The following is a 16,723-nucleotide window of genomic DNA, read 5'->3' as shown; positions in this document are numbered from 1 at the left end:
ATATAAGTGCTTATATGATGCAGATCAGATCAATACCCATTATAAATGGTACATGTAATGGATGCTTGACTTCTTCATCCTGTCTCTTCTCATTAATGTACCACTCTTATAAACGGTTCCAACATCCTTAGTCCTTAAGGAGTTTCAAATAAACCGATTTTTTTTCCTATAAAAATTATCAGACATACTACTATGTAATTTTTTCTACTAAATGTAAATGTAGATGTCTGGGATAATTACTGCTCTTTTCTTGATGTGGTGATAAATTCAATATGGATAACAAAGACCTTGTTAGGAATGCTTTATCACTGAAAATAGGAGATAGAAGATATCTCACTCAGCCTGGGAAGGTCACAAGTAAACTCATAGCATGTGAACTAGGAATTTGGGTTGGTCACAGGATTTTAATATTTTCTTGAAGTATTAAATAAAATCACAAACAAATTCCCAAGGGCTCTTTTCTATAACATACTTGTAAGCCTCTAGGAAGTCCTGTCTCCCAACATAGGCTTACCACATATATACCCATACTGTGTATCCATATTGTCCCATGTCCTATTATTAATGTTGTTATTTTATGTAAAAACAGTAAAGAGCAATGATCAATCAAGAGGGACTACTATTTTTTGAAGCTTATTTTGACAAATCAATACTTACAGTTCTTTAGTATTTAACACTAGAGAGTAACAAGATTCTTAATAATCAGAAAGGTAAACTCTTCTTATCTTGCTATTATCTATTTATAGTCTGCAACCAGACTTGTCTGTCTTGCATTGGCCTTTTTAGCCATCAGCGCGCTTGCAGCAAGCGTGGGTAGAGCCCTTCTCAAATCTTCGTTCGCAAAGCCTAGCCATGATGATGATGCAGATGGGAATTTCTTAGTATATTAGTGTTTAGTGTTGAGATGTGGACTGACTATCTAAGTCAGAGAAAGAATCAAGGAGGCTAGATCTGAGCATAACCCTTAAAACATGGAAATTCTACTATTCATTATTGTTGTTTAGTAATAGTAAGAATATCATTATTATTATCATTATCATCAACATGATTTCTACAACATTTAAAATGTATGCAGTTGAATTCAGAACTCTTGGTGGCACTTTGGTGCAGTCGGTTTTGTTCAATGCTATAATGAGCTGTGATAGCATCTCCACAAAGTTTCCCATGTAGCTCTTGGAAAGAGTAAGGTTGGAACTGACAATCAGGAACTTACTTCAAGTACGTCAGGTGCTGATGATTATATTCAATGATAATGCGTGCTTTCATTGCTATTAAAAAATAGAACAAGCAATTATTGTTTCTTCAACTGACTCCTCATGCATTCGTGAATCTATTATTAAGTAAATGACATTGGAAAATAACACAAGCATAATCCTTATGGGAAAGAGAAAAATCCCAATACCTCTCTGTTTATTGGACCTGACCTTCCCACACTTTTCTTACTGATCTCTTATGTCTGTGAGATAACACAGATTAAAGAGTAACTGAGGACAGATCATAGAATGGATGACTCCTGAGAAGTGGGGTCTAGTCACCAGCAGCTAATCACATTAAATTACGCTGCTTAAGGTTGTCTGCCTTCCCTGTGCCTATTATTTTCCAGAAATTATCATGGTATATCCTGCTTTAAGATAGCCAAGGTTGGATTATATCTTGGATATATATTATTGATTGGATGATATTATATTATTATTTGTTATTATCGTAGCATGAACTGTTACCTTGAATATACCTTCCTTCTGATGTCTTTGTTGGAGCAATTCTTTTGCTTCTCAACTTCTCTTTTCCTAGGATACAAAAGATAAATTTAGTGTCTCCTTTTCAGGTAGGTGTTTTGTTTTCCCCTTGCGAATAGTTGCAGCACTATGTACCTGCTCTTATTCTTTTACTTTTATTTTTTCCTTCTTCTGTTTTTCTATTTGCTTGATCAGAGAGGATTACCATTGTTTAGATGAGGCCTTATAAAGATGCTCGTATGTCTCTGTCACTAATAATCATTACAGAATTATAGAAAAACAGATTGCCTCTTTTTCTGTGTAGTGTCTTTTAGAGTGTCAGGAGGTTTCTTCAGAGAAGTGTGTTAAGGAAGAGAGGTTATGGAAAGCAAAATGCTAACAGTGAGGGAACACAGTTCAGAGTTAAACACAGACATTGAGAGGAGGAGCTTGCAAGTGCCTACAGTGTCTTTATTAATAAAAAAAGAAAAAAACAAAACAGCCAAAAATAATTAGAGCATAGCAAAGAGGTAAAGCCTTCTAGTCTGCAAGCTATTCTTAAACTTCAGCGTGCCTGTGTGGCCTGTAGCTTGAGGTCATTGGCACTTGATTAACTCAAATGTGTTCTCTGGGAAGCTGCACCAGATATTTCCCTTTTTGCCCCTCCCCTTTCTTGTTCACTGGGTTCCTTTCACAGCCGACTATACACAAAATTAACTGAGCTTTTAATCAGTTGTCCTTCAGAAAGATTTATATAGGGGCTGCATTATGGCATAGATTGTTTTGCCAGGCCCTGGGGGGCACAAACAAACAGCTGTGCATTCCTGCCTTTTTAATGGTATCCAGACCACTCAGTGGCAGGCTCAAGTCCCGTAATAACAGGCTATTGGGATGCTGCCATCCGTTGCTCTATATTCAGTGTCGCAGAAATAGCAGAGTCATTCCAAATTCAATTTGCTGGAGTCGAACTTAAGCCCCATGCCCTAGACCAGAATCACTTTTCCTGTGCGCCCTTTTGCAAATTCACCATCTCTAAAGTGGGAAGAGAATTATGCTGTTAACCATCTTTTCTTTATGTTTCGTCTTTGCCCCTGTTCTTTCTCAATATCAACAACACAGCTTTAGCCCGACATGCCATTTTGACCGAAGTCGTGGATTAATATGTGATGAATGCCCTGCTGGATATGCGGGACCACGCTGTGAAAGGTAAGCAGGCATCATGCTTTTAACCATATGACATCTGAAACAAAAGTATTGATCCCGTGAAACTCTTCTACTTTTTATTACTTCCCCTTCTCATCCCCATTCCTGTGTTCTTAAACTCACTGAAGAAATTGCTGTGTATTTGCCTTTGATATTGCATACAGGAATTGGTATTTTTCTAGTGCTTGTTCTATTATTTCATGGTAAAATGTAAAGTTTCCAAGAAGCATTTTCTGAGAAGTAAGAGTCTTTTAAAAAAAGTTTCTTCTAGCTTTTCTGTCACTCTTCTGCGATTTTTATAATTCTTTTGTCTCTTTTGTCATTTGAACGTTTAGAAGCATGGTGAATCAAATATGCTGTAAATTACTGATGCCTCTTTTAGAGAAGTTAATATGTAGCAAAAATACAGCTCTTCTAACATGTTATCTGTAGAATATTTTACATTTTTGTTGCTTCTGTTCCCTGTTGCAGTCTTTATTTAGCAAGTAGAACAAACTATGTTTTAATGACAGAAAAGGTAATTCTTCTTTGTCAAACAAATAGAAAAGCTCAATGTATATTTCCTACACTTATTACTACCTCCACAAAAGCATTATTCTGAAAGGATCATATAGAGAATTTAAATGAAACAGGCAGCTAACAGGAGTGCTGGCGCTAAGCTCCCAGGAATCCTCTTCCACAGGAGGTGAGACCACGCAAGCAAAGGGATGTCATCACTGTATCTGCATGCCTTTGGTCCTTTGGGTTTTCACATGGATAAAACAGCTTTCAAGAGCAGTTAATGTGCCAAGGGACCTCTGCTAGTTGTTTGGAGGTCATGATGAATCACTATTGGCTTTGTCTCCATCATCCCAGTCCCCTGTGACCCTGCCAATGACACCCACTGAAGAGGGACTGGCAAAGTTAAGGGGCGCGAAAACATGGTACTTGGATTTCTTAGTAGGCTTTTGCCATTTGGCACTTCTATGAGCTGCTTGAAGTGTTTTCCAATGTAAATCTTAAAAAGGTAAGGTTTCTGAATGATGACTTAACAATACTCTGGCCCGGATGAGAAGAAATAGGAATGAACCAAGAGGAAGAGCCAACCAGAAAAGCAGCAACCTGACCATATGCTACGCATCTCCCTATAGTCCTGTCTTTCCAATTTGCAGCTATTTCCTTTTAAATCCCCTGTTGTGCTATAACTGTCCTAAAGTGATAGTGCAGGCTGTCACCTGTTTCCACCCATCATCACCAAGTCTGCTCCTACTGCATGCTATTTCTGCCTGTCTTTTACTGTCTGTCTTGGAAGTCATCACCTTCTTTCAGCTAGTGGGCTGTGAAGTTAATGATGGCAGGAATAAATCACATCAAGAGCACTTTGGTGGCAGTTTGTCAATGCAGGGTCATTGACAGCTTCCATTAGCAACAAGTGCTGTTTCTGAGTGGAGCACAGGCTGTAGATGAAGTAGGACAGAATCTGAATAAATTATGAGCTTGGATTTTAGCCTGATTTCCTAAGGAAACGAGGCTAGTGTGATCTTTTTGTGCATGTCTGCCTGGCTGCCTGCAAAGTCATCTGACCTTGTAGGTCAATTTCAACCAAATTTGGCAGAAGGATGGGAGGTCTCAAAGATAATAATTGTCCCCAAAGGTTTTGTGAAAAGAAGTGGCTGAATAGAGGTTAATAAATCAGGACATGTCATAGCTAAGGGGGAGTATATTGTGTCAACTCACACCTGATTAAGCAGCAGAGAATACATGAGATAGAGAGAGAACAAGAGAGATTACTAAATGTTCTGCCCATAAGAAAACTTTCACAGGACAAGGAAAAAGTGCTGCTGTAGCCTGAGGGCTTACTCCCTGCTGAATAGAACATCCTGCAGCAAATTATCAGCCCTTAGCCTTGTAACCATGAGATATAAATCCACTGGAAATTAGACCATTAATTCCAGTGCTCACAGAACAATTTGCTTTTAATTTTAACAAGTTGCTTGGAAATGTCTGCAGCTATCAGTAATAATGATCAGGAGAAAGCATGTCACCTTTTGGTATTAACAGTGATTGTATAATTGCTGAAAGAGTTTACATGAAATTCTTTTTCATTTAAGCAACTACAAACTGACGTGATCTGAGCCACATGATTCGTTAGCTGAACAATCCTAAATTATCATAACATACTAAGTATCATGAAGTGAACATGCACAGTACTGTACTTATTCGTCCTAAATAAATATCCTATCGCCTAGAGAAATACATATACATGTCTGAGTTGTAAAATGCCAAAAAATGCTACTTCTTTCACCTGTACTCTTCTGAAAAATGTTGCCAAAATTGCTCTATATTCTGAAGGGTCTAGCTCATAACACCATCAAAATAATTGCAGGTATAAAGTATATTGAGAGTTACCACATACCTATAATTGTAGAGAAACCTCAGTTTTCCCATTTAATATTTTTCCCCATCAAGCTAGACATAAGTTTTTTTCCTCTTCTCAATGCTCACTTTTCCAAAGGCATGTGAGGTAGGATGGACATTCTCATAACTTCATAGAAAGTATCTATGAGAAGATCCTGGGCTCAAAGGACAGCTTTTTGACATTTACAGGATGATGATGATGATGTGCATTTTCCAAATACAGTCTTGATAGAGATAAGAGCACAAGCTTTAGGGAAAAGTAGCAAAATGGGCAAGAGTCTAGCTTTTCCTGTAGCACTCCATCATTTATGTACATAGTTCCAGTGACCTTTTCCTTCAAGAAGAGATGAGAGATCAGCATACCTTATGTGTGAGGAGAAGGGTGAGCTGGCTCATGTCCTACCTTCCCCATTCTTCAAGTCTAGCACAGAGTACCACCAGCCACAGTCTCTCACAAGTACTGTGGCTTCAAACTACTGCTCATTCTAGCTAATATGATTCTTCCACTAGTGCCAGAGGAGCAATTCTGTGTTGCAGGGTCAAACATTTCAGGAGATTTGGTACAACAAATGTGTTATGCAGGATTGCTTACAGCTTGCAAAGGTAGGCACTCTGACATTAGAAAATTCAAGATTTATAGTTGGTTACACAACAATAACATCTGTGCTGTGCATCTGAGTTAGAATATCTAACTATGTGCTCACAAACTGCTTTCTCCACAGGGCTTTTGCCTGATTTTGTACGCAGGTGGAATGCACATAAGTTTCAAGGACTCTGTAAAAATAGTATTTCCAGACTTTAAAGTGTTTGCATATGCAGCCTTAATTAACTCTGTCCTGAGGGCTTTTTTTCCAGTAAATATAAAGAAATATATGAAATAGGCCTACCTGTGTTTTTGTGCGTACATGTGTATATACACAGCACCATATGGACTGTTATAAGGAATATTAACTCCATAGGGACCAGGCCTAGAACACATAGATACACATATATTTAATATAGTAGCCCTGTATTTCGTACCAGTTATGCTAAGTAAAACCAGTGTCAGTCACAGACACACCTACTTTTGAGTGTAGAAGAGAAAAATACGGAAACAATCTTTCTTCACTGCTTTTACTCTTATTTTTGTTTATTTTTTAATCTCAGGGGTGTTATGTTGTACTTAGCAGTCATTTATTTATACATTTTTTTTTGTGTTTTGTGTAATGCATAAAAGTAATTTTCCATACCATGCGCATTATTGATGTTTTTCAATCTAAACCTTGCCAAACACATAATGCTTTGAGAAGAGTAGCTGAAGTAGGAATGTCCTTAAGGGAATAAAGATGGAATTAGTGGTTTTTTTTAATCTTCCCCTACTTTCAGGGAAAGTGGGAGAAAAAGAGGAAGAATTTACACATATACAGTTTTCTTTTAAGCTTAACTGTTTTACCCCTACTTTCAGCATCATCTTCCAATGGATTCAAGATTATGTATGTATATAAGTAGAATATGGCTAAGTGTTGGTAGTGAGTTTTTCTAATTTTAATTATCAGAGTCTAAACTGATGAGAACACAGAGTTATCGAGATCTTCTCCTATTAATAGAAGGAAATTATTAGCAGTGCATTTTGCACAAATCCTTGGGGTATTCCTTCTGTCAGTTGCTTGGCAAGTTTCAGTGAATGCTGTCAGATACAGAACTAACCCCTAAATGAAAGAGAAAAATGAACACACGTTAAGTGAAGTCAAATAGATTAGTAGGACCAAAAGATACAGACAAATATACCAGTAGTAAGTGAGAAAGAACTTAGCAAAGTGTGGGTTAACTTGAGACATAATTTGGTTTCGATAAAGATAGCTGCAAAAATTATCCAAATGTTCTCGATCTTTGATAAAACATGGTTACTTATTGTTGCATTTTAAGATACATTCTTAGCCATTTTAACTGAGATATCATCACTGAAAAAAAGCCAATTTATTTTGGTGAAATTAAGCTAAAAATCAGTCTTTTGTGGTTGCTGAGATATCCTCCATCAAGGAAAAAAGTATCCACTTCTTTGCAGGGAATACAATAAATGGCTACATTTGTGACAGGTTCTGAAAATAAAATGCCTGAATTATTGTAATGACAAGATTTTGATGTCTTGTTACAACGAGGAGATAATTGTGAGAGATAACTATGATAGCACAGTTGGCTAAATTGTGAAAATTTTACTCATGGTCTTAAGTGCTTAAATGCACCCAGACCAATGGGATGTTTATATATAATATTCATCTATGGTCTGCATTGTGTATATTTTTAGAGAATGGAAAAAATCCTATTTTATGTAATCCCTTACTGCAAAAAACTCTTCAATTAGTTCCTACTATCATTTCCTCTCTCAGGAGTCTCAGTTATCCATTTCTTACAATCTTTGTAATCTTTGCTAATGATACTGAATAATATTTAACAAATATTTAGACAGCTTTCCTTAGGATCCAGTTGAAAGCTTCATGAGATATTCCGGAAGCAAGGAAAAGGATGAGCTTGATGTATATAAAGGGACAAGAGTGAAAGCAGAATGGAGCTCTACATTCCTTTATTAGGATGATACATAAAATCTTTGTTCAGCCATGCCATCCAGTACTATTGCAAAGTAGAGAGGATATCTGTGTACATTAGAACTGCATTCAAACTGATTTAAAAAGAGTAGGAACCATTAATTTATGCAATGTGTTTTATGTACTTTCTGTTTTCTTTATGCTAATTGAAGTTCATCTGAAATGCACACGAATAACTTCATTAGCTAGAACCAGGCAATTTTATTTTTTTTCTTTACTATCTACAAGTTGCTCTTACTATGAAGTGTGAGCAAATGTACTGGAAAGGGAAAGCAGACCAGAATATAAATAGGAAATAGGCCGTGAGATGAGTTTTTGCTTTAAATACAGAGTTATGTTAGGTCAGATTCACTAGCCTGTTTTACATGGTACTCACAGGAAATTGCTGTTGGGCAAGGTGGAAAAGAAGGTGATATTTTTAAACAATACTCTTAAAATGTGAAAAGTACAGGACACGCAATAAAGTTCCTGTGATAATGAGCAATCTTTTTGTTACCTGCCCATACACAGAGATTAGCAATCCATTAATTTAACAAATCTGACCGTGCAGTAGATCAGCGGAAGGCTAAGTCAGGGGAGGATCTTGTTAGGTAAACAAATTTATGTCTGAATTACTTTCTAAAGTTATTTTTCTAAACTAAACAAGTTTTTAAGGTATAAGGAAAAAATCATCAGCCTTGCTGGTAAATGAGTACATCTAGACACGTATGTGCTGAAAGACAAAGCATATCTAACACAGAATCATAGAATAGTTTGGTTTGGAAGGGACCCTTTAAAGTCATCTAGTCCAACGCCTCCCCTCAACTCTAGAGTGCAAATAAGATTTCTCACTATACATTGTCTCTCCTTCAGTGCCAGTGACAAGATTTTTCACCCACTGAAGTCTAATTACTAGCAGAACTGGCAGGATTTCAGCTGGTACTGTATCTACAGTGTTGTTAAAAGAAGAAAGAGGGAGAAAGAAAAAAGACACTTAAGACACACTTGGGATCATTTTTTGTGATTAGGGAGGCAACAGAATTAAATATTTCTAATGAGAGGATCATTTAATAGTCCTAACTGATGATTTGTTTTACCTTAGGTGTGCAGAAGGCTATTTTGGACAACCTTTAATACCAGGGGGATCGTGCCAGCCATGCCAGTGTAATGACAACCTTGACTTCTCCGTTCCTGGCAGCTGTGACAGCTTGTCTGGTGCTTGTCTGATATGTAAGCCAGGTACAACAGGCCAATATTGTGAGAGGTGTGCTGATGGATATTTTGGTGATGCTGTTGATGCAAGGAACTGTCAACGTAAGTCACAAACTTTTACAGCTCCTGACAGTATTGATCTATCCTATAACTGTGTTCCTTAGAGGAAAACTTTGCCCCTGTATGTGTGAGCTGGAGAATGATCCAGAGTACTAACACCTTTAAAAATTGTACTGTACATCTGCATCTGGAAAGGGAGGCTTTAAAGTAAATGGAAAGAACCTATTAAAAATGTTGTAGTTGAAGCAGACATGGAAAAAAACCAAACAGGGAGAGTGGAGCATTGCATGCGTGCAAAAGGTTATACTAAATGTCAGATCTACCAAACGAAATGCAAATAAATGAAAGCTATTCACTAGAAATGCTATAAGCTATCCAGAGAAATCCTGTTAACTAGTGAGACCGGTACTGAAAGGAGGGAGCAATATTTCAGTTACTGTAGGGTCCAGCTGTGGCAGCACTTGTGGCCTCCTTCCCTCCTACATGACCTCAGTAAGAGTTGGGAGCTGCTGCCGCTTACAGGGCCAGATTCTCCCACCTGTAAAGCAGAGTCTAAAAATCTCTAGACAAATTTTCTAAAGTGCTCTGGAAGAAGATACCTGGCACTGCAGCAAACTACCATTTCTCAACTGAGTAATGGCATGTGTCCACCCCAGCTCATACTTCCCCATAGTGATTACAAAAAATTATTGAGAGGAGATGGTAGATTTGATAGGAACAGGAGCTTTTGCTTCTGTAGGAGGCAGTGGCTCTCTCTGAGCCATTAGTAGCACAATTTAGAATGTAGAACAAGCGCTTTTAACTTAAAAACATTCTTCACATACCTTCCATCCTACACTGAGAAATGTAATAAAACAGGTTATAAACTTTCCTGAAAGAGCAGAACATTTTGTTTCACTGTCACAAGGATTTTATCCTTTTATATTGATTGGAATAAACTCAGAGTAACTTCACTGAGTACACAGGTGTTATAGCAGGATAAAATTATGCAAGTAAAAGATCTGGAGCATTGTCTAACCGCTGTCTGCCTAAGAACGTGGAGACAATGTCTGCAGTATGTGTTGCAACCACGGCAGTCTGAGCCAGTAACATCCGTTTCCACGACTTACTCTATTAGCGACTTGAACTTTGAAAGTGAAAATACTGGTTCTGTTGGACCACCTAAGAGTGTGTGGGGACCCAACGAGATGCAGAACATCACCAAGTTTCTCAGCTAAGACTAATAAATACTGATGCATGCAAAGTCATAGATAACCATGAAGACATGTGAATGTCTTCTGTACTTAGTATACACAATGCCAGCAAAAATTTGGACAATCACATATATGCTCTGCTCAAGTTAACAGGTCATGATGAATGATGTCATATGAGTTAGAATGTTAAATGTGTAAAGCTATATTAAAAAGAAGTGTATTTCAAAAATCATAGCTTCAAGTAGCTTGTCACCATTCCTGAGGCATCAATAGGACTGTTGCTTTGACCCTTTCCACAGTAGTGGCATCTCCATGAGAAAGAGATTTAATATGAGGAGCAGAAAACATACAATTAAAAAAAAATATTAAAAATCGAATACATATTTAATGTTGAATTACAAGCTTTGCTTTTGTTGTTAGTATCACTGACAAGGAGAGCCCCCTAATGTATTCATAGCCTTGTGCTTGCAGTTGCCTTGTATTCGTCTGCTCTCTGTCTTTCATGTGGGTTTTCTTTTTTGCATATGATTTTTTATTTCCTTTGCAGACTTCCATGAAGTTTGCCCTGCAGCTACAATATCAGAGGGACTGTGCCTTTACTTTGTTGTTTTCAATTTCAATCCTTATTAAAAAGCTAAATCCAAGAGTATTGCAAAGCATGAATTTGCTTTCAAATTATTGTTTGAAATGTTTCTTGCTCTTTCTCAGTACAGCACTGTTGTGTGCATTAACCATTTCAAATGAAAGTACAGCTTTATATTGCCATCACGTCTCTGAATTTTTTTTGTGTATCTATACAAAATCATAAATCTAAGAACAATGAGCAAATGTCCCAGGCATATTTGATTTGATTCTAGTAGGTTGTTTTTTGAGTGAAACAGCACAGTGTGCTGAAGCAAATACCTGGAGGTTGTGCTAATGGTAATAGAGCTCAGTGTCATGAGATGCATTAAAGCAGATATTCAAGTGTTCCTATGTTCCAGTGTGCAGGTACTATTGTTGGAGGAGAATGTGTGTTGTTTGATCATAAATACATGCTCATAAATATTTATGGAAATCTAGAGAGAATAAAGGGTCTTGACCAGTGTCATTTTGGAAGAAAGTAAGACAAAGTTGTCTGACAGGCTATATTGTATTATAACAACCATTTGGAGCTTTGGACAAGAGCCGATTTTCCGGTAGAGGTGAATGAATGAGAAGGCTTTAGGTGAGATAAATGCAATTTATCAGATTGAGTAACAGTTCATTAGATGGATAGCCCTGACTTTATGTTTCTTCTCTATATAGATACTGCCAGAGCAAAGAAAAACATATGTATGTAATACTCATCACTGTGTACAGTTTGGAGTGTTATCAGTTTTAAAACATAAATATTATGATAAAGAGGGCTGTATCCAGGATGAAAGATAAATTATGGGTTTGTTTAGTGTTGAAAACTGTGAGTGAAAAGAAAATATAAGTGATGTTAATTACATCACAAGTGGTTTTAAATGTTTGCTTTTAAAAAATATATTGCAAAACAAAAAGAGATCAAAACCTCTAAAGGTGTTACATGATGGTTTGAAGAGCAGAACCAGCATATTTTTGTTACTTATTCCAGAATTTTTACAAATATTTGAGAAACAATGCCATGAATTGAATGGCAAGTCATAAAGTCACTTTCATTTTAAAAAACCCAAGTTCTGCAGAATACCTTAAAAGTAGGGAGAAATCCTTTCAACTTATATCCTTTCAATGTGTCCTTTCAACTTATAATTGAAAACTGTAAATTAGCAAGTCTAATGAAGTAATGAGGAATGTCCTGTTGTAATAGTCTATCTATAGAAAAAATATAACTGCCTTCTTTCACGTGGCACCTTCTGACATGAAAGAATGTGACCAGCCATGTGTTCACAATTGGGATTCAAGTGTTTCTTAAAATGAAACTATCAGTTTGAGGAAGAAAAAATAACACATGCAGGTAGGGCACTGCAGGAAGGCAAAATGTGGTCTGGACCCCAAATTTACACAGTAGATTCATAATCAGTGTAGAAATGTGGATTCATTCCCTTCTGGGGGGAAAAAAAAGGGACATGCAGGAGCCAGCTCATGCTGATTGAGTCAGTGACTGCATGGTTATAGTCCCTGTGACATCGCATCCCTCTTCTCTACTGTGAGTCCTAATGGGATTTTTCCTAATCTCTGCATGCCAAAAAGGATTGTGTTTGAAGAACATAAAGGGCAATAGAAATCTTCCCCAAAATTTCTCTTCTCCTAAAACATAAGAATTTAGGAGCCAGAAGTGTTGTCATTTTCCCGAAGAAACAGCATTTTCATCATCTTTTTAAATCTTAAAGAAAGAGCTCTGATGAGTTAATCTGGTCAATTGGGTTACATTTCCTCTGGGAACTCTGATGCTGTTGCTGACACAGAAATCCTGGAGAGTCATGGTAGCAGAAAATCCTTGGTCTCTTTTTCAGCTCTAGAGTGCTAGCTGGGAGGTGTGGGTGCCACTGCCCTTGTAGAGAGGCCCTGGAGTCAACCTTGTTCTGGGTCCTCAGCCTGCCAGTATTTCCTGATGACTACATTGACAGGGAGTGGACTCCAGGGCAACAAAACCAGCATGCAGAGCAGTAACATTCCCACTGGCCATAGCTACATCCTGTACATTCCCTGACTGCACCAGTTTGGGTTTTTTTTTTCGAAACATCCTGCTGATCTTAGAGGAGCAAGTGAAAAAAAGTTATTAATGAACTAGAGGAAAAATTTCTGACTGCAATAATTTGGAGCAAAATTCCACATTAATGTGGGTAGGTAAATGTGTGTTGTCAGTGTGTGGCAATGACACCTTCCTGCTTTACTCAGGCTTCGTGTTTCTCAGAGTGGCAAAAGATGCACTGTAAGCATTCGGCTATTGGATTTAGCTTCGGGAAACACATCAACATCTCCTTCTTCTTCCTTTGCAGCCTGTCACTGTCACATCAATGGCTCCTTCTCAGAGATCTGTGACTCTCGGACAGGCCAGTGCGAGTGTAAAGCCAATGTAATTGGGCGCCGCTGTGACGTCTGCAAAGTGAGTGACAAGTGGCATTTCCTTTCAGCTTTCTTACCTGTTTGTCTTAACTAAATATAGTTTGGTTTCTGTATAAGGGGTTTTTTTGTTGTTCATTTTTCACTTAAAGAACATATATGGATTGTTCTTATGTTGAGAAAGGCCGAATGATTGCTTTTTAAATGTTTTCTAATGGTTTTCTAGAACAAAACATGGAACACGCAATGAATGTATTTTAAGCCTCACTGTGCATATAAGTACATTTGTATACATGGTGTATACACTTTCTATTCTGAAGTTTGATATAAATAAATTAGTTAAAAATATTGCAGCTTTGGGAGTTAACCCCTCTATGAAGAAATTTGCAAAATGTCTGATAGCATCTGATTAAAAAAAAAAAAAAAGGAGGATGCTAGTTTAGTTCTACTGTGAATGCTCTGCTTTTATGTTTTTTTCTTAGGGTTTCTTCTTGTTTTGTCCAAACAATGTATTATTTTTTTGTGAAAGTGTCTTTTGCCTTGACTTTGTTTTCCTGTCTCATAAATCACTGCAGAAAAATATTGTTTCATAAACTTTCACAGAATTGTCTTCAGGCAGCTAAGGAATATGTTTTAGCTGGCTGCACGTTTCTCTAGCTCAGCCTAAGGACTCATGGGTTAGGTCTGTGGCCTCAGAATACCTTCACCTGTGTGTAATTTAAATCACGTAAATAATTCTACAGAAATCAAAAGGATAATTTTTACCCTTTAAAGTTATGTAATTTCTGAAGTATTTGCTCACTCTCTATTTTCAACAGTATTTAAAGAGTCTGTTCAAAGAAAAATTACTGGTATCAATGAATTTTCAAATTGCATAATGTACCCAGCAAATAGCTCAAGCTTATTAATACAATACTGGCAATTAATTAGAATTAATCTTTGTTTACTACTATGTTTACTCCTGTCTTTATTCCTGTGCACTCTTAGGTCATGTAGTTTTCTTATCTTTACTTTCTAACAGTGTTTACTTTTCATTCTTAAAGCCTAGCTACTTCTGGGCCCCAGAAAAGCTGTTTTGTATACCCTGTGGCTGCAGTGCTTTAGGATCTGTGACACTGCAATGTGATATGTTGGGAAGATGTATCTGCAAACCAGGATTCATGGGCAGACACTGTGAAATAAGCAGACAGGTGCCTAAATTGCAGGAAAATGCAGGAAGCAGTCAGCAGATTCGAGTACCACCTCGGAGATGGGGTGCCGGCAGTGCCAGTGGGTGCCCACGAGGTGCTTACCGGCCTGAGACTCTGGTAATGAGAAAATGTGTGCATTGCATGGGCTGAAGTCTCATATTTGCTTGTGTTTGGAGCTCACATAGATTGGAGTTTTTTTAATTCTAAATACGCATGCTACAATAGAAGAAATTCTTGAGAAACAGAGAGGCTCAGAAGACAGCAGGCAGCCTTTTAGGATGCTTCCCTAATCCTAGGGCTTCTCATTGTGCAAATTGTGATATCAGTGAGAAATCAAATACCAGAATAAGTCCCAAACCAGCACCATTAGCAGCTGTATACAGAAAATACATGGGAGATATACATAAATCAATGGAATCAGTGGGATTTTCTTGGCTTTTGGCAGCATAAGACTTCCTTTTCTAACAATTCAAGAATCAGCAGCTTACGGAGTTTGCAAGAAGGATCAGCCCCAGAGGCAAAGAGTTAAGATCTAATTTTAAAATGTCAAACATAACTGGTGTTAAATGCTCTCATTAGTGAATATGACCAGTTATCTGAGCCATTTTTAACTTGGTGCAGTGCCAGTAATTTGAATGCAATGCCCAGAATAATAGGAGTGTTCATTGCTTATCACATATCAACAAAGCAACTTATTTCCTAAAATATAGTAATTATGATGCAACTGCTTCTAACGGAGCAGTGTTTTACAAATGTTGTTTTTTCTCCCTGCAACACAAACCCTCCATGCTTATCACACCCTGTCTGAAAAATACCTGGCAGTGTTTTTCCTCCTCAGCTAGACTCTGAGACCCATACTGTATTCGTTCATATGGATTCCCTTGGAGAAATGAGCTTTTACACATTACACATGCATTAGGTTACTGTGTTGCCCACAAAAACACTCAACATACACTGATGGGGGCAAAATATAATAACATAATCAGAAAATTCATTGTATTTCCTCACTGCAATCCAGGATTTTATGTCTTGTTCAGTAACTGTGATTCTTAGAATTTCTGTGTGTAAATAAGCTTTGCTGAGGACTTAACTAGGGGGTTCATCTTGAGACTTGCATGACTTGCCAAAATGTCTTTGTGCAGACCTCCTCACAGAATACAACTCAGCATGCTAGTGATCTTTCCTAACTTAATGGAGTGTGGAGTGCCAGTATCAGACTTTTTCTGACTTTCACCCTTTTAAACATAATTTATTAGATTCTATCAAACTTTACATTGAGAACTGAGATGCATGCTGTGCATTGGTTACTTCACTGCATTAATCTGAATGTCTGTCCTGAGATTGTGCATTTTCACATTTCTGTGTTTCTTCCTGTGTAAAAGAAATTTTAGAGATAGTCATATATTTAATTGAACCTTGGAGTGTACTTGTAAGAGTCTGAGTATTTCTTTCTCTCTGATAAACTGCATTTTGTCATGCAGAAATTGGCAAAACATTTCAATATAGAACTTGAAAATTAAAATCAGTGTAATTCTTTATTACATGTATAATCGAGTATTTGCTTAGGTTCATATAGTTCTTTAGGCCAAATTCTGATCATAGGTGTGGTCCTGTATTCTGATATCGGCAGATTCTCTGTGTGGGTGTGGAACTTTAGTATTAACCTCAGATATCAGATTCCGGGATTTCTCTGTTCAGAAAGCTTCTGAAGCCTCTGAGAAAGCCCATACAAGAGGTTAGGGATTCCAATATGGAACAAATCCATGTAAAATGTAAATCATAGAATCATTAAGGTTAGGAAAGACCTCCAAGATTATCAAGTCCAACCTTGGATCACCACCTTGCCAACTAGGCATAGGACTAAGCGCCATGTCCAGTCATTTCTTGAACACCGTTGGTGTGGTTACTCCAGCACCTCCCTGGACAACCTGTTCCAATTTCTGACCACCCTTTCAGTGAAGAAATTGTTCCTGGTGTCCAACCTGAGCCTCCTTTGGCACTGCTTGAAGATATGTCCACTTGTCCTGTCGACCAGTTGCCTGGGAGAAGAGACTGACAACCACCTTGCTACAACCTCCTTTCAGGTAGTTGTAGAGATCAGAAAGGTCTTCCACTAGCATCCTTTTCTTCAGGCTAAACAACCCCAGTTCCCTCAACCACTCCTCATATGACTTACTCTCTAG

General features: G+C 37.6%; 1 protein-coding gene across 2 annotated transcripts in view; it reads left to right on the top strand.

The window, feature by feature from the left end:
* Positions 1-16,723, top strand: part of LAMA2 (laminin subunit alpha 2) — a 352,955-nt gene that overhangs the window by 215,526 nt on the left and 120,706 nt on the right. For both annotated transcript variants that reach the window (XM_050315959.1, XM_050315958.1), the window contains exons 18-20: positions 2,835-2,921; positions 8,979-9,190; positions 13,287-13,393. In XM_050315959.1, the coding sequence (XP_050171916.1) occupies positions 2,835-2,921; positions 8,979-9,190; positions 13,287-13,393 (406 nt within the window). The remainder of the gene's footprint in view (positions 1-2,834; positions 2,922-8,978; positions 9,191-13,286; positions 13,394-16,723) is intronic.

Source organism: Myiozetetes cayanensis, unplaced genomic scaffold, assembly GCF_022539395.1.
Source record: "Myiozetetes cayanensis isolate MyiCay16 unplaced genomic scaffold, myiCay2020 scf2-11, whole genome shotgun sequence".
NCBI lineage: Eukaryota > Metazoa > Chordata > Aves > Passeriformes > Tyrannidae > Myiozetetes > Myiozetetes cayanensis.
The sequence above is the reverse complement of the archived record's forward strand: the minus strand, read 5'-3'. Positions and strand labels throughout refer to the sequence as shown.